General features: G+C 34.5%; 2 protein-coding genes across 2 annotated transcripts in view; one reads left to right on the top strand and one right to left on the bottom strand.

Annotated features, from left to right (window-relative positions):
* The window catches only part of LOC144432597 (transcription initiation protein SPT3 homolog), a 71,303-nt gene extending 69,148 nt beyond the window's left edge, over positions 1-2,155 (top strand). The window contains exon 9 of the mRNA XM_078120848.1: positions 396-2,155. Within this exon, the coding sequence (XP_077976974.1) occupies positions 396-440 (45 nt within the window). The 3' untranslated portion in view covers positions 441-2,155. The remainder of the gene's footprint in view (positions 1-395) is intronic.
* LOC144432598 (Fanconi anemia group E protein-like) lies at positions 1,911-6,173 on the bottom strand. Its single transcript, XM_078120849.1, has 3 exons — positions 6,105-6,173; positions 3,544-3,669; positions 1,911-2,147 (listed from the first exon to the last, which is right to left on the bottom strand). The coding sequence occupies exons 1-3, from the start codon at positions 6,156-6,158 to the stop codon at positions 2,052-2,054; spliced, it is 276 nt and encodes a 91-aa protein (XP_077976975.1). The 5' UTR covers positions 6,159-6,173; the 3' UTR covers positions 1,911-2,051.
* Positions 6,174-20,003: the final 13,830 nt, after the last annotated feature.

The raw sequence follows: 20,003 nt of genomic DNA, 5'->3' as shown, positions 1-20,003 counted from the left end.
CAAACTTTGCCATATGAAAGCTTTTGCAGCATTACCGTGAAAATTTTGATAGTTTACCAACTTATTTTTAAGGAAATCATTGCTTTACTATTTTCACTTCGACTTATAACAGTGTTTGGTGGCCATTTTGAAACTCAAGTAAATTGGAGAAATTTTTAGTCTTTATTCCAAATTATCGAATGTAACCTCATATTTTCTTCTTGATTTCACCTGAGAATACTAGTTTGGAATTCTCTTGCACGAAGTTACATCAGTATATCAAGAGTTTATTTCTGAGGCTTCTTAGATGCCCTACAAATACAACATTTAGATTTCCCTGTACTCATTGTCGTCACTAGAGGGCACTAGTCATTCACAGGGTTTATAATGTAATTTCTATATGATTATCGTTACAGAAACATTCAACCGTGCCATTTATTATGAGATTTCTATCCTGTTGAAGACAGCCAGCTTTTACTAGTCATACCAGTAATCTTGAGACGAAATTGCAAGAAACTATAAACATGAAGTCTCAGTTTGTTGAAATAGCTAATGACTGCTACACATTGGCCTTTTATCTACACTGGCGGTTCATATGACCAAACCACTATGTATGAGAAGGATATGATAAGAACAGAAATTGAGAAATGACGGGAAACAAGAAATGACTATTTTCAGCATTACTCTTAGATCATAAATTTTGTACAAGTTCTCAGTTCCTGGATCTGAAAAAAGACTAGTTGAAAATTTCTCCATGCTTATAGTACTAACATGGCCAAGTTGAAGATAATTCAGTTACTAGAATGTTTTGAACTTTTACTGCAATTAAGATGACTGTATGTCCCAACACAGCGACCACTATTTACATGTAGTCTACATGTTGGCCTTGTATTTAGAAACAATCAAATTTTCAGCCTGATTCTCAAGACATATGAAATCTCAATGGCTTGAAATAACAAAGAAGTATGTGTTGTTGCTACATATATTAAAGTTAGCCATGTATGTATACTAACTGTACTTACTACAAAACAACCGGATGTGAGAAACACTTGAAGTACGGAACCGAAAAAAGTTGAATTAAAAAGAGAAAGAAAAGTCTGTTTCAAACGTACTAACAGATCATTTTATACCAACTATGAGATCATAGTTTCTTAAAGTGGCCATATGGATGAGGATTAGGTATATATTTTGGATTTGTATTTCATAAATCAATTTTATCATGACTCCCTACTTGAAAAATCAATGTGAAAAAACATGTGCTAAGTCCTTGTTTGTAACTCAATAAATAGCAAAAGATTAATAAATGTTTCTTACTGTACATACAATAACAAACTTTTTACACATTTTTTGTGTGGCTTTTTGCAATGTATTGTTACGAACACAAATTTTGTCAATGTTGTTTCACATTGAATTTTCAAGTAGTATATAAAGCCGTGATAAATTTGTTTTATGAAATACAAATCCAAAATATATACCCCAATCCTCATCCAATTTAAAATAACAAACAACCATGTTGTCTCTACATATATTGGCCTTGTATCATTGGTGCGTCATGTGTCCAAACCACATAGTAGTATGAGAGGGGATCTGAAGTACGGAACTCTGCAGCGACTAAATTCAATTCCAACCGTCTTGACAATTATCACTCACTTCAGTCGAGTCTCAAGGGTGCAATCTTAAAGATATGTTAAAGATAGTCATCATTTTCATTACATCATAACCATGGCAACAAGTGATGAGAATTTGAGGAGGCTTTTTTATAGTGAGTACTCCATCACGCAAACAATCATACTCTGAAGTACACAGAATTTTTTCTTAGTAAAAAATTTAAGACAAAAAACCAAATGTCAAAGTTCATAATATACAGTATTTATTTTTTGTATATAAAAATTTACCACGATAAAACACATCATTACAATAATATATCCAAGGAGTACCTTAAACAAATAGATACATTGACAAAGTATAACGGCAAACAATTATGAATACTATGAAAATATGTCCATGTCACTTTCTTCATCTCAATGCTATTGCATTGGTAACGTCATCATACAGTGATCCTGTTTCTATGGTTACAGTTTCTTCAGAGCTGTTGTAGCTGTTTTCTTTAAATATGTTTTATTCACGTCCAAGATGCGAGACATAGTAGAAATATGGCCCTGTGAAAACTGTGAGAGAGAGAGAGTGAGAGAGAGAGAGAAAAAGAGTGAGAGAAAAGAGAGAGAGAGAGAGAGAGAGAGAGAGTGAGAGAAAAGAGAGAGAGAGAGAGAGAGAGAGAGAGTGAGAGAAAAGAGAGAGAGAGAGAGAGAGAGAGAGAAATGCCAAGTAAAATCCAAAGAACAAAAGAAAAAGTTTTATTTATTGAATGTCAGACATTTAAACAATATTCATTCATTTTTGCCGATAAAGGTTCGTGATGTTTCCCATCTTACCATCAGTGATGTAGGGTCTTTTATGATCTCGCCATAGAGGGCGTCATTTGTATTATTTTTCTGTCAGATGTCATGAAAATATAGGATTGACTGTGTTTATTAGAAATATAGAAGTAAAATGGCCTTCCTTATGGAGATAAAGATATTACATACACAAATTGTTAGGTTCACTTGTAAAGCTCGGTGTCAATACCATCACACTGTAATAAGGAATTATTGATAGCTGAGATGTATTTCTTGAATTTTATTATTTTATGTTATTATGCTCAAATAAAAAGTCTATTTATGGTTTTATGTTCTCTGCTCTGGTGATTATTTTTCTCCTTTTCCTAAAAAAACTTGTATATTATGAAGTGTTTATTTTTTTGTGATTTATATCATAGCAAACATAATGACCTGGGTCATTTCACCCAGCTACAGAAAGTCACATCATCTTGACCTTTCAACTCTACTACCGGGGTAGTGATTGCATGACCCCATGACCTCATTACAACATGACCTCTCTTCCTGCTATCATTTGCAATAAAACTAGGGTACATAAATGTCAGCTCTTGATCTACCCCACCAAAATATTGACTGCAGTCCTAGATATTGATTGAAAGTACCATAATCTGCATTTGGATAATATGTATACATTGTATGTTAGGTTGAATCATCTAAGAATCAGATTATTGGTGATTATTGGTACATCTAGAAAATAAGGAACCCCCCCCCCCCCCCACCTCCCATTCCCACTGGACATACCACACTTTAATAACAAGATTGCATTTATTGCTACATTTAGTCTAAATGAAATAAACCATTTCAATGTATTATAACTCCATGTAGACATTTGGGCGCCAGTGTTTTTCTTAGTATCAAACACCCAATGAAGGGGGCATAAAATGTCCTTTGCGGTGTTCATTTGATGTCTGTATGGTGGCATGTGTAGTTCATTTCACTTAGACAAAATGTAGCAAGAAACTGTACTCATTTAATCTTGCTATCTTAAAGTGTAGCATGTCCAGTTTCTTATTGGTTTCTGCATGGTTGTATCAAACAGAAAAGCTGCACGGTATTTTGAAATTCACTGTACATTTTACCTAATACTTACATTAACTGGCCTCAACAAAACAACATTACCTCAACTTACCTGTTTTCCATATTTATTGACAGCAGTGACCAAAACTTTACCAAATTTCAAACATTTCTGACAAGCCACTCCATGATGCTCAAGTAAATTCAAAAACTTGTTCAAAGTTTCATTGTCAAGTTCAACCTGTTGAGAATCACAGAAATGTTTATAAAAAACGAGTTTGAAAAATACAAGTTGTTTTCACAGTGACACAAAAAAGGGTTGCCCTAAACGAGACTGGTCGATCCTATTCAATCCTTGTACCATCACTGATAAAATAAAATGTATTCAAACAATGGCCTGTGAACATTTGGTATTTAAAGGCCCATTTCAGGATGATTGCACAATGTCACACAAGCTGAAAAAATGAACTTTGTTCGTTTTTTGTTTGTTTGTTTTTTGTTTGTTTGTTTGTTTGCTTGTTTTTTTGTTTTTTTTGTTTGTTTTTTTTGTTTTTTTGTTGTTGTTTTTTTGTGGGGGGGGGGCATCAATGTGATTGCTGAACATCACTTTCACATTTCTAAACGAAGTTCGAAAATGTTCACGCCTTCAATGATAACAGGTTCTGTATTTACTACTGAGATGTTGATAAGTAGATTAAAATTTACTTCTACCATAATGTGAGATACAGAGATAATGTGTTTACATCATGTTTTTTTCTGCTACAATTTTTAGCACAACTGAACTGAGGTTCAGTAGTGCTATAGGGATCGCCTGGCGTCTGTCTGTCTGTCTGTGTGTGTGTGTGTGTGGATGTGTAAACAACTTAAAGTCAAAAACCGCTGAACCGATTGCCATGATATTTGGTGGGTCCATTACCTTGGGTGTCTAGTTGGGAAATTGTTCAAATCAAAATGATCGCATCACAGGTGTGTGATTTGGGTCAAAAAATGTGATTTTTGGTCAAAAAACTTAAACTCAGAAACTACTGGGCAGATTGGTGCGAAATTTGGTGGGAACATTATTAAGGGGATAGAAAGTAAGATTTGTTCATGACATGATGATTCCATCAGTGATATGTAAATTAGGGCTAAAAATGTGCCTTTTTGGTTGAAAATCTATAATTCCAAAACTACTGAGCAGATTGCACTGAAATTTAATGGGAATGCGTTCTAGGGATGTATGGATGAAGAAATATTAAGCATACAATGATTCCATGAGTGATATGCAAATTAGGTGTAAAAATGTTCATTTTTGGTCAAAAACTTACATGTATATCTCAAAAAGTACTTGGTCACGAGTCTGAAACTTGGTGAGATGTTTCAGAAAGTGTTATTCTGCACATTTTCTTCAAAACATTTTGACAAAATTGGCCCTAGCGACCGTGACCACGCCCTTAGCAACAACCAAATGGCAGTATATTTTGGTCAAATAACAACATCATCTGGTAGGCAAATGAGTAAACATTCAAAAAATGTATGCAAATACCCTAACAACCATGACCACGCCCATAGCAACAGCCAAACAGTCGCGTATTTCACAAAGATAACAACCGTGATTGATAGACAATTGAATAAACATTCAAAAAATGTATGTAAATTTGCCTAGCAACAAGACCACGCCCATAGCAACAGCCAAATAATCACACATATTGCAAAGATGACAACAGGAATAGAAAGACAAATGAATAAACATTCAAAAAATGTATGCAAATGTGCCTAGCAACAAGACCACACCCATAGCAACAGCCAAATGATCACATATATTGCGAAGATAACAACGGGGATTAATACTATAATAGACAATTGATTAAACATTCAAAAAATGTATGTAAATTTGCCTAGCAACAAGACCACGCCCATAGCAACATCCAAATAATCACATATATTGCAGAGATAGCAACAGGAATAGAAAGACATGAATAAACATTCAAAAAATGTATGCAAATGTGCCTAGCAACAAGACCACGCCCATAGCAACAGCCAAATGATCACGTATATTGCAAAGATAATATCAGGAATTCATACACAAGTGAACAAAAACATACAAAAATGTATGCAAATATGCCTAGCAACAAGACCACGCCCATGGCAACAGCCAAATGATAGCATATATCGTAAAGATAGCAACATGGTTGGATAGGCAACTGGATAGTCATTCACCAAATGAACACTTATTGTTAGCATGGACTACCATATGGATAAACATTTTTAAAAACTGTACAGTTGTGTTACAACGCCATTGGCGGTATTTTTTAATATCATGGTTTACATCATATATTAACATGTTAATGTCACACTTGTGAAGTTAGAATGTTCATTTAGGGGAGAAAGGGGAGGGGGGTTTGTCCTAAACAATCGAAGTTTGTTTATTGAGCTTGTGCGACATTGTGCAATCGTCCCTTAGAAAAAGGATTAAAAAATTCAGATGAGGAAATTAGTCGTCTGACAACAGATATAGAAAAAGTTGGTCCAGAACAAAAGAATAATCCTATGTAATCCTCATGGCTCCACTGATAAGATAACACTAATACGAGAACCTGGGATTAAAACCTTGGCCTTTAACAATAATTTATGACGAAAAACAGAAGAACGGAACTGTGTCATGACAAGTTTATCTCTTTATTTTGTAATTCCTACCTTTAGATCTAATAGGGTCTGAAAGACATGACTTGTAGAAACTGTCCACTCCATATCAATCTCACAAAGTTTCCTGAAATGAAAGTTTAGGGTGAAAATAAGGAATCGTGACAGACATTAAATTTACTAGCGTAACAACAAAATGGACGACAGTAACTCATATTGAAACCTCTCTATCATCTCATTATACACACTACTAACACTTGTATTACATTGCTAGACAAATAACTTCTTTTTAAAACATTTTAAAAACTTAATATCAACAATCAATAAAGGTATCCCTTAGACTAAACGATGCAGTCTTGTTTCCCCCTATTGTAATCCAACCTCTATCCAGAGCTGATCTTCCAGTGCAGGAATCCTTGTGGAGTTGTGAAACGTTCATAGTGGTCAGCTGTAAGTATAGAATTTGTCATTCTGATGAGGATCGTCAACCAAGACAGATTGAAGGCTCAAAGCAAAAAACTTTGAACTACTTGTCCATTATAACCTTTCTAAATCATTTGATCCACTAAGCTGATGAACATTTTGTGTTATTCACACATACTGTGTGAGTACCAAGGCATCATTTCCTTTGTAAGGGACAATTATCACATAATGTCACACAAGCTCAATAAACGAACTTCGTTTGTTTGGTGGGGGAGGGGGTCTAGCGTCAATGCGATTGCTTAACTTCATTTTCACACTTCTAACCACATTTCGACAGAAAACTTTCACTCCTTCAATGATAACAGCTTTTATATTTACTACTGAGATATTGACAAGTTGATGAAAATTTGCTTCTATTGTGAGATATGGTGCTGGGTCTCTTTGAATGTGTTTACAATCATGTTTTTACATTACATCAATTATTGTGATGTGCCCGCTACAGTTTTCATCATAGTTTACATCATAAATAAATGTTTGATGCCACACTTGTGAACGTTCATTTTGGGGAGAGAGGGTTTTGAACTGAACAAGTGATGTTCATTTGTTGAGTTTGTGTGACTATGTGTGATGGTCCCTAATGATATCATAGTTTGGTAAAGATGTAAATTTCCTACAGTACATTTATAAAATTTTATTTATTCTCATTTAGAAATTGGTCCAGGAATCATCCATATGTTCATACCTGTACAAACACACCCTCATATCACTGCTGAATGTCTCCCTAGCTAGTCTGCAGATGATATCAGACTGTGGACTCCCTAGGTGACTGCATATTGGTACCAAGACCCCATCAATGATTGGCCTAGGGAACTTTTCACTGAAATTCATGACAGCTGACATCATTGTTCTGGATGCAGTCTGTTGTAATTCTTGCAGCTGAGAATAACACAAAAATAGAATTTACCCTTTTATTGCTCAGTCTACATTGTATACATACATACGTATGTACATACACATGGATGTATGCATACGCACACACGCACACGCACACACACACACACAAAACACACACACACACACACACACACACACACACACACACACACACACACACACACACACACACACACATGTATTAGCATGGATTTGGAATTTGTCTTTCTGACAGGAAGTGTATGGAAGGTGAATACGAATCCTAGATAGACTACCGACATGTATAGAAGTTTTGTATACATAAACATCAACTTCATATTTGGAACCAAGTACATACATTTATAACTTTTGAACTTTACAACCAAATAAAAGATGAAATTTCAACAGCAGTAAAATAAAACATTGATGCTTTTAGCACATAACTGACATCACTCGCCATTGACTTGTACAATAAATATATTACTGTGACAGTCTTCTTTTCAAGACCTTCAACATATCGGTACTCCAAATATTGGCTACAGTACTTGGTTCCTCCCCAAACATATCAGAGCAAATAATTCCATTTTTTACCTTTGGCAAGAAGCAGCATGCTGCAATGATACAGGAGTTACTAAAACTTGGTTCAGGCTGTAGATGACCTACTGCTTGTGTTAGATTGTACACAGTTGACTCTGGTAATGTTGACAATGCTAGGTATGTACAGACACGCTCTACCTGTGGATATGAAAATAGTTTGAACATTAGTACATATCTACACAGCCAAGATGACTGACATTTTTCTTCAATATTGACTTTCTGTCCAGTTAGACTTATTTCTGCCTTAACTGCACTTGTATTAGCAAAGCCTGAAATTACCAGTAGTCCCATGTCCACAGACTACCAATTCTTGTCATGGGGTTACCATAATTTTCAGCTGGTATCCCACTCAGGCTACCACTGATTATGTGATGATTTACAATGTAAAGGATGGATGATTTATGGACTTGAAAGCACACATATTTCCAATAAAGGAATTCTGTTTTAAGTTCAGGAATATGGGACTACTGGTCGCCATCCTTGGGCTACCACTTTCTGAAATTGGTAGCCCACTAGGATCAACCAAAGAAAAAAGTTAATTTCAAGCCCTGATTGATTACTGCTATTAACTTGCTGTTACATATAATTTGGGGTGATAAAAATAACACCCCGGTAACATACTCAAATTTGAAATCTGGTAAGAAGCCCTAATGCACTTGACATGTGTTCAGCCATTTTGAGATTTCCTGCAAGTAGCAGTGTGTGTGTATATTGGCAAGACGAAGAAAATAAGGGTAAAAAATGATGTCATCGCGAGATGATTTCCCATAAACCCATGCAGGAAATCTCCAAATGGCCTGAAATAGGTTACATACAGTCAAACAATCCCTTTTCATGTTGTATCTGTGTGTGTTCACATGTTTTTAACAGTTTGTATGGAAAACTTATGCACACATATGCATACAGGTAACCAATACTGGTTTGACACTGCAATGCAATACCAATAGTACCAGGATTCAAAATTAACAGTAGTCCAGGACACATAGACTACTAAACAGTCTGCACCTAGACTACCAAATTAACAGTAGTCCAGGACACATAGACTACTAAGTACTGTATCTAGACTACCAAATTAACAGTAGTCCAGGACACATAGACTACTAAACATTGTATCTAGACTACCAAATTAGCAGTAGTCCAGGACACATAGACTACTAAACACTGTATCTAGACTACCAAATTTATATGGTTGTAATTTATTAGACCAATGGAAGTTAATACAAAATTGTAGCTGAATCAGTTCACCTAATCTCTCTACCAAATATAGAAGTTGAATTCAGCCCTAGCTACGTATCCACATCAATACAATTTGTCACTGGGAGATATGTAATTATAACACTAACTACTCACCACCTGTGATGTATACTTCGTAAAGATGTCCAACTCTGGTGGTACTTGTACATGACTACCGTCAACTACAACCATACTTTGTAATATGTCCTTCAGTTTATCAGCTGACACCTGCAATAGCATACATGTACATATATATATATATAGAGTCTGACTTATTTTAGTTAATAGTTATTTATGAGATGGATGTCATTTACTGTAGCGCGGGGGGGGGGGGGGGAGGGGGGGGCTATGTCATCTACACAAAGATCATCAAAAATTAGGTGAGAAATAAACTTGTCTGGAACTGCAGTGACAGAGCTATTGAAAAAGTTGGTCCAAAAGAAAAAAAAACTCCCATCTAACCTTTCTGGTACCACAAAAATAAGATAAAACTAATGAGAGAACAAACCTGGGATTTACTATGTAAACATTAGGTTTGAAGAAGTTTTCAGAACATAAAACTCACCCAAAGTACAGGAAATGATGTATCATTCACTCAAGCGTACTAAATCATTTTAACAAAAATAGTTTGAGAAAGGGTAAAGAATCCCCAGGTGTTTTAACGTGTAATGACACCGTTGAATAATTCCATACTACCAACCAAGATCCTATCCTTTAACCCATTCATTAATTTCATGCTGCATTAAATCAACCAGTTGGCTCTGTTCTTTCCAACTGTCTTTGTGACATCACAGAGTCTGTATTCACAAGTAGGTGATGTAAAGATCACTGCTTGATGCAACCATTTTTGGAATGATATTGGTATGATGTAATTAAACCCTTTAAATTACTTCCTTATATCATTGGGCCACTGCAGGTGACTGTAAGTTGATAAAACCACAACTCATGTGACCTTTCCAGCAGCTTAACCATAGACAGTGAAGCCAGCCTTCATTCTCTATGGCTTAGCTATGTTTACACCATAGCTCATGATCTGTAATTTTTTGTGAATGACTTTCGCAGTATTTTCCACTTTGACAAATGGGATACAGAACAAGAGAAGATGAACTTCAAATTCAATATTATCAATTGAAAGATTTAAGCAAAGATTACATCACACACCTTCACATCATTGTCAAGTTCCTGACTGTTTGTATCTGTTTCCATAGAGACATCATTCATCACCACTTCATCCTTCGTTGCTATGATGTCAGTCTCCATATTGACAGGCATCTCATCCTCAGAGCTAGAATCAATAACTATGACGTCATCAATCATGTGACTTGGGGCGGCGCTAATCACACACTTGTCACCCGTTACCTTCTGAATAACGCCATCATGAACATTTTCATCAAATCTATCATCTTCTTCAACAAAGTTCATTTTGTTCTCTTCGGTGTTTAAATTTTTCATTTCTATTTTTGCTTCAGATCCATTTCCAAATTCTCCATTCGCCCTATCTTCATCTTTCTCTGCACATTCATTCTTTGACTCTGCATGTTGCTTAGCAACATACTGTGACAGCCAATCAAATTGATGTATTGTTTGTTTACTGTTGTTTATTTGTTTGCATAAAGTTGAAAGATCAGGCGAAAGGTAATATTCCGAGTTCGCAAATCCACTTCCTGTGACTGAATGCAAACTTTGTGATAACTCCAAAACAAGACAGTTGATCCATCTATCATGTACTGAATGTTCTTGAATTGATTCAACAAAATTCTTCAAATCTTGAGTTTGAATGTCTTCTCGTTGTTGTTGTATGAAAGATAAAAGATTTCTTTGTATGTCGACTGGAAACAAAAACAGCCTGGGTTTACTGCAAGAAAGAAATTCGCAATTGTTACTATGGAAACTAAGTAACTATTGTCGCGACATGTTGATATGAGCTATCAGTCTGTACACTGTATTACAAAGTTGGTCCTGGACAAAACATATACCAAACTAACATTTGAAGCATACATTGTTATTTTTATTTTCATTTTTATTTTCATTTTATCAATATTCTTACCTCACTTTGGTTTATTTTGTTGTTTGTTCCTGTATATGTTTCTTTTTTTAATCATCTTTTTAGTAGTGTATGTATTTTAATTTTTTGTTAGAGCTGCTCCTAACACTCTTAGTGAGCCCCTGATACAAAAGGGATACAATAAATAAATAAATACCCAGTACCTATGTATTTCTTACTGATAATGTAACACAAATACAAGAACCTATTTTAATAGGGGAACACATTTCTGGAAATAAGGCATTCTCATAAAGTCTTGGTTCTGAGGTCATTTCACAATTCTATACAATTGTACACATTACACACATTTTATGTAACTGCCAAGAAACATTAAACCAATCTTGTTTTGCATTCTTTGTTCTGTGAATGTCTTCGTAATGATCCAGTGTTGTCTAATGGGAGTCAGCACATATGAATATGCATTAGAGGAACAATAAATATTAATGACTTCTAAGTGCTTATCGCCTTCTTTAGATCCAAAATAAGTTTTTAACTTAAAGGAAGGGTTTACAAATAACTTACAAAGACAGTGTCTCGTTGCGATCTATCACTGGTTCTTCTTGACTAAGAGACATCAACAGATCACACCATGATAGCTGTGTTTGTTGACGTAGCCAGCACTGTCCTGACAATACAGCTTTCTGAGTTACACTTAATGCTGCAATCACACCTTGCCAATGTCTGGGTAGTTTCAAGATTAAATCTTCCATTGTTAAGTGTTCAGTTTATTTCTAACAAGTTCTCACATTTTAAATCTTCATCAGTTTAAAGTATGTTTCTTGTACAAAAACTCTATTTAAAAAAGGGGAAGAAAGATAGAAAGACAATGATTTCGTTTTGTTATATTACATATTAATACTGCTGCTTGACTGAGATTGAGAAAGTTTATTTACTTTGGCATAAAATTAAACATTTGTGAAAATTTTCTCACAGATCTGAACTAATTCTGATATCATATCTCACACTTTTAATTTCTGACCTACAAATACATTATTCAGTGAGAAGCACATAATAAGTCTTATTTACCACACTTTTTTTTAAAAATCAGATTGATTCGAGTACCTGTGTAGGGAAGGGGGTGTCTACAGATCTATTTACATGGGAAGGGGTACACTACAACATTTTACCCACAACTCTCTCTGATTTGTAGTGTTGGACATCATCTCCTTGAAGTCAGACAAATCTCACCAGTGTATAGGGTTTTGTAAAAACATTTTTTTCCATTTGGCAAGTGTAGAATTGCCACTGATGAGTTTATGAATACCCATTTTCATCAGTTCTGGTATCAGTGATTTATTGTAGGAGTAGCAATTTTAGAAAATTTGTCAGCAGATTTTCTTGAATATTTGCGACGAAACTAAGGAAAATATATGCACCTGTTATTACTTTGCCAAAGATATAGATTTATTTGAATAGGTATGACAAAAGACATTTACATACTAAAACTCATCATACACACTGACTACCCAAGTTATTGACACTTTGACAGTGAAAAGTGTTTTATTCACAGCACATGCTAAATTTAGTTGTTAGTTCATTTTTATACAAAATTTAGAACTTTAGTTTTGATTCCTAAGCGTTCCTTTGCTACATATTTATTAAACTTAATTACTATGCTTAAAATGTTGAAAAGTATGGATTATTGAAAAAGTTATAAAATAAGGAACCTCCAAGCATACCAATCAGAGAGAGTTGTGGGTAAGATATTGTACAGTGGGGTATAGTTTTCTACAATGATAAATAAAAATGATACACTTTATCAGAAGTGTTAAACTACTTTGCGGGTAATAATCTCATTCAAACATCTAAGGCATTGCATTCCAATTTCCAGGCTTACAGTTTACATTTACACTCGTCCACCTGACAGACAGATAAGTCGAAACTCAATTTTGACATTCACAAGGACTCAGGAAGACTAAACTACGAGTTCACGGTTTGCACTGTTTTTCACTCTAACTACAGTGGGTCACAAGGAGAGGACAGCGTTTTTCTTGTCTCCTAATACATCCATGGTTCACACAATGCTGTCTATCTCCGATTGCACTTACTCTGTTTCTTGACGGTACTACGAAAATAGACGTATAAATACATCCAACAACATATTGTGATTTGTAATGACCGCCATGGCCAATGACGTCAACCTCGTTCTCGATATGAAGGGTATTCCCCAGGCCCTCTAGCATATGCAGAATTCACAAACTTCGAAATAACAAAAGTTAGAGTCTTCTTTCGCGGCGACTGGACCTGCGCGATCACACAAAACAAGTGTAATTTTACCCCTTACATATATAGTTGGCTATAAAATACGTCAATATTAACGATATTATTCTGATAGAAATATTCTGAGACATAACTCTGGAAACAAATGCCTGTGGACGACTAGACAAGACTGGCGGGACTGTCGACTGTGACTGAACATTCGCCAATCAGTATACTGCCCTCAACACTTAATTTATGCTTTCTTTTGTTTCTCCTAGTGTTATAAATCGTCACTTTGTTCTACTCGTAACCTTCAGTTCAACAATATCACTCGGATTGGTGGAGTGATGACTTCTTGAGTATAAATCTTTATTCTTTCACGAACGGACACTTTAATTTTTCATATATATAAAATGCATTCACCAAAGGAAACAAGTACAATACTGTGAGTACCTTCTAAATGCGCGATGCCACAAAATTACACTCAAAAACGTATAAACTCAACTTGTTTGGTATATTCACTTAGTAAAACTCCTATATGCCACTTTAAACAGCAATCCAGAGAGTTCCTCTTTTTAGTCAATGCATATGTTATTCAGTTAGGGAGGCTTCAGTATTTACAAGGGGGGGGAGGAAATCACACATGGTCTGTTAAGTAAAACCCGACCCTCTCCCCATTCTCCATTTGTCACTTGTGAAGAAGAAAGTCAATTTCGTTTTAAACCGTCGATGATAAGTGCTAATTCAGACCTATGGGATGGCGGCGATCACCCTGAAAAAGACAATGTCACAAACCAATGGAAATAAAAGTTAAATAAAGACATCTAGCCGTTTTCACCACATCATTTTTTAATCAGATTTGTTCAGACCACGAATAAAGCTATACTACAAAACTGATCGAGTTGTGAAAAAATACTCTTATAAGCGAAATCAGAAGAAAAGTCAAAGTAAAAAATATGAGAAACAAAAAAAACGTATCTAATACATGTCATTTTATACTAAATAGTATCACCCCTTCCTGGAATTACTCAGCACATTTGTCGTTTCATGAATATGTCTAGATCTGAAGAACTGCCAGCGTTTAACCTGTAAGGTACCCGGTATGATGTTATCCCTTGAATGTATATAAACCCCATTATTGACTGAAAATTTCAATTATATTATATTATTTATACTAGAGATATAGTACATGAATTTAAAACTTTTATTGACTCAAAATTTCGGTGATATAAATCATACTATAGCCACAGAGAACCTATCCTGAGCTTACAAATGAATGACTATAGAATAAAACCAGATTTAAACTGAATGCCGTAAAGCCAAACCATGGATTTTGGGCCTACACAAATTGTTGGAATGCAAACTTCTGAACTATATATATATATATATATATATATATATATATATATATATATATATATATATATATTACGCTCTGCCACTGCGGTATAGAGCACTGTCTTAACAGATTGATACTCACCGAGTTATATATATATATATATATATATATATATATATATATATATATATATATATATATATATATATATATATATATATATATATATATATATATATATATATATATATATATATATATATATATATATATATATATATATATATATATATATGTTGAGGGTAGAAGAAAATCAAGTCGGGTTTTTCAATCTGCTAAGACAGTCCTCTATACCGTAGTGGCAGAGCGCAAAACTCTCTCTCTCTCTCTCTCTCTCTCTCTCTCTCTCTCTCTCTCTCTCTCTCTCTCTCTCTCTCTCTCTCTCTCTCTCTCTCTCTCTCTCTCTCTCTCTCTCTCTCTCTCTCTCTCTCTCTCTATTATACATGATGTACACTTATATAATTGGAAAATTAATTATATGAACTATATGAAATTAGAAGCTTGCATATTGATTATATTGCCCAATTATTGATAAGACAGTGATAACAGTAGAAAATATTGGAAACAAAGTGAGAGAAAACAATATTCAAAACTTTATTTGAAATATAGAGAAAATAACATTAGAAATCCGGAAGCTCGCGAGAACAAAATTGATTATTCGTCCTTTTCTCTGTGCTCCTACTCATAAGATAACTTAGACATTTTTAGTCAATATCGCTAAAACTGTGTAAATTTAGACCCAATTCCTAAATATACGATAATTTCAATCATAACACCTCAATTTATAATATTCGATGTCGTAATAATATTTTTTCACCACTTTCTGCTCGAGAACAAAAGCTGGTATTTGACAATGTCGGTCCAGAATGTCGATAGTGTGCCCAGCTAGTCTATGAAAGTTGGAACCTACAATTTTATTTTAATTTTATCTACAAGTCATTCACATCAGTCATTAAAAAATATGTATATTTTGATGCACTGACAATATAAATGTTTTAGGGACTTTTTATATATTAACCACTAGCTTGTTTCAAGATCAAAATTTAACCTTATCTAATTGACGAAACTATAATTTGGTCAGCCTGGTCGTTCCTGATGATTATTATTATTTAATTTCTTAAAAGCGCACTACACTACGTCTCAGTGCTCTTTACATAAAAAAAAAAGAAAAAAAAGATTGCATATAAAAGGTACCGATTAAAAAAAATATAAAAAAATGCCATACAATAAAGTACTACAATGCGTCATGCAAATAAAAAATATGGGAAAAATAATAATAATTAAAATGCCATATACAAAGCGGAAAGAGAAAAATTAAAATCTTACACTCCATAATGAACTTTAAAAAGATGGGTTTTCTGGGTGCGTTTAAAATGGCATTTTTATGTGACTCCTTCCACTTTTAGTTGAGTCAGTTCATGTATCACTGTTCGTGTTCTCTATGACATTCAAAACTAAATCATCATCATCATCATCATCATCATCATCATCATCATCACTGCTACCATCAGTTTAAACTCAAGTTTATAAACGCGTTTTGGCAAACATGAAAGAACATGAAACATGAACAACTACAACAAGACGGTCTTAAATCTATCTGGCAACTTGCAAGTTCTGATTATTTTTTAACAATTTTGTTGAGATTTAGAACATTTTCGCAAATCAGAGCTTTAATATTTGTCTTCACATCGAAACATAAAGCGTACAGCAAGCGGCACAACAGAGATGTAATTCAGCTTATTGTTGGACGGTTTATACATGTAGGTCAATCTTCAACCCATCATACTTACTGAAGTCTAACTTTATTTATTTATTTACCATCCAACAGGCAACGTCCAATTACATGAGGGGAAACCTACGTTGTTCGGTAGAGTCAAACTGAACGACACTCTTCTTACTTACAGCATGGTAAATTTAATCAAACCCAGCCGACTGGTTTTTGACAGGCTGCAGAGGTAAGAGGCGTTCGAGCTAACCGCTCGGCCACCGACAACCCCAATAAAATAGTCAACGTTGTAGCAATCACCATAGTATCAACCTTTGTATTTAAGTATTTCGTTTTAAAATTTGTGACCTTTTTCAAGTTTTTTAAACCTGAAATGGTCTAAAATGGGATGAGTTTGTGGTTAAAATGGGTCTAAAATGCATGGGGCCTAGGGCTAGCTTCTTATTTACAGCATGGTAAATTTAATCAAACCCAGGCTGCAGAGGTAAGAGGCGTTCGAGCTAACCGCTCGGCCACCGACAACCCCAATAAAATAGTCAACGTTATATCAATCACCATAGTATCAACCTTTGTATTTAAGTATTTTGTTTTAAAATTTGTGACCTATTTCAAGTTTTTGAAACCTGAAACGGTCTAAAATGCATGGGGCCTGGGGCTAGCTGGCAGCACTGGCCGCACACCCCTAGTAATGGTACCACCCACGGGGTTTTAACTCGTGGTTGTTGGAGGTTGCAGTTTTAAAAGCATCATTCATTGCCATACACGATTCAATGCGTATAGTGTTGGCACAGGCGAATTCGTGTGACTCGAGTGACCCCAGATTGGTATATGCGCATGACAATAGTTGACCAGTGTTTCTCAGTGTTTCATGTTGGGAGTGTGTGAAATTGGATGACGTCACATTGAGTCGTTCTTTAATTTTCTGAAGTCACAACAAGTTCAACAGGTAAAAAAAACCAATACACAATATAAGTTTATATAAGTAACAATTTGAACGCTGTACTTCTCAGGTTATATTGCTTATAGTTTCTGTATTTCCTGGTTCAATAACTTTAATAAACAGGGCATTTTTAATATGCTACGTAACTGCTACTACTTTAAACCTGAGACTTCTACTAAATATTTTCTATTTTGCGTCTAACTTGTGACGATAGTATGGTTAGTCATAATCCGTTCACCTTTGGAGATGCTGGGCGATATATTATGGCTTTTATATTATCGACTAGCTTCCTCCTAGATACATTCAATTCCACACGTACATGTACCTTGCCCCTTGAGTACATGTAGTCTAAGGCCAAAAAAAAGAAAGAATTGTTTCTGGTCAGGACAGTTTGTCTAAAATGCAAGAAAATATGTATGTATGTATGTATGTATGTATGTATGTATGTATGTATGTATGTATGTATGTATACAGAGAGTGTATGTATGTGTGTGTATGTATGTATGTATGTATGTGTGTGTGTGTGTATGTATGTATGTATGTATGTATTTATGTATGTATGTATGTATGTATGTATGTGTATGTATGTATGTATGTATGTATGTATGTATGTGTATGCATGTATGTATGTATGCATGTATGTATGTATGTACATACGTACGTCTGTCTGTATGTATGTATGTATGTATGTGTGTGTGTATGTATGTATGTATGTATGTGTATATATGTATGTATGTATGTATGTATGTATGTGTGTATGTATGTATGTGTGTGTTTATGTATGTATGTATGTATGTATGTATGTATGTATGTATGTATGTATGTATGTCTGTCTGTCTGTCTGTATATATGTATGTATGTATGTGTGCATGTGTGTGTATGTATGTATGTATGTATGTACAATGTATGTATGTATGTATGTATGTATGTATGTGTGTGTGTTTATGTATGTTTTCTGTTATCTATAACAACGCTTCTCTTTCCCTCAGCGAAGTTGAAAAATCACTCGGACTTATCATTGACTCTATGCACTCTCATGGACTTCACATTGTCAACATTTGCATGCAAAAGTATCTTCTAATCTTGCAGCTCTTCATCACATTGCTAAATACTTAGATGTAGCTACTAAAAAACTTTTCTACTTTAGTTATATTCAGCCCTTTTTTGATACTTGTTGCAACATATGGTCTCATGCAAGTAAAGGTGATATTGACAAATTATATAAACTTCAGAAGCGTGCAATCCGGCTAATTTTAAATATTTCTACCATTGAAATGCAATCCAAAGGGATTTCCAGTATTGACCTTTTTAAACGACTTCATATTTTACCACTTGAAAAGAGATTTCTATTTAATAAGTACATTCTGATTTTTAAATGTCTACATAAGCTGGCTCCTATGTACCTCTCTGACCTCCTTCATAAAAGGAGTTCAAGTAACCAAATGGGCACCCGTTCCTGCACCAACAATCTTTTGTATTTACCATTTCCAAATTGTCGTATTTTTACCCAGTCATTTAGTTTTTTGAAAGCTCCAAACTTTGGAACATTTTACCTTCTCACCTTATCAGTATTACGAATTTAACTTGTTTCAAAAAATCTTTAAATTCATACTTATTTGAATCTCTTTAATCCTTTTACATTGTCTGTGGTTTTACAATTTTATCTCTTTTACGCTTCATACTTTTTAATGTTTTTCAATTTTTATGTGTGTTACCTTGTTTTGTTTTTGTTGTTGTATTGTGTACATTTGCTTTAGGGCCCCTGGGAAGATTAGGCTGGACCTAACAGGGTCACCCTTTTTCTTTTTGAAATAAAAGTCATTATTATTATATTATGATGTATGTATGTATGTATGTATGTATGTATGTATGTATGTATGTATGTCTGTCTGTCTGTCTGTATATATGTATGTGTGTATGTATGTGTGCATGTGTGCATGCATGCATGTATGTATGTATGTATGTATGTATGTATGTGTGTATATGTATGTATGTATGTATGTATGTATGTATGTGTGTGTGCATATATGTATGTATGTATGTATGTATGTATGTATGTATGTATGTATGCATGTATGTATGTATGTATGTATGTATGTATGTATGTCTGTCTGTCTGTATATATGTATGTATGTATGTATGTATGTATGTATGTATGTGTGTGTGTGTGTGTATGTATGTGTGTATGTGTGTATGTATGTATGTATGTATGTATGTATGTATTTATGTGTGAGGGTGTATGTGTGTGTGTGAGAGTGAATGAGTGAGTGCATGTGTGTATGTGTGTGTGTGAGTGAATGAGTGAGTGAGTGAGTGAGTGAGTGAGTGAGTGAGTGAGTGAGTGAGTGAGTGAGTGAGTGTGTGTGTGTGTGTGTGTGTGTGTGTGTGTGTGTTTACTATTACAGTAGCTTTAAACTAACAGAGACAGTGGAAGTAATATTTTTGTAATCTGGTTATGTTTCAGAGTGTCCAAGTAAGAA

This window comes from Glandiceps talaboti, chromosome 3 (genome assembly GCF_964340395.1).
Source record: "Glandiceps talaboti chromosome 3, keGlaTala1.1, whole genome shotgun sequence".
Lineage (NCBI taxonomy): Eukaryota > Metazoa > Hemichordata > Enteropneusta > Spengelidae > Glandiceps > Glandiceps talaboti.
The sequence above is the reverse complement of the archived record's forward strand: the minus strand, read 5'-3'. Positions and strand labels throughout refer to the sequence as shown.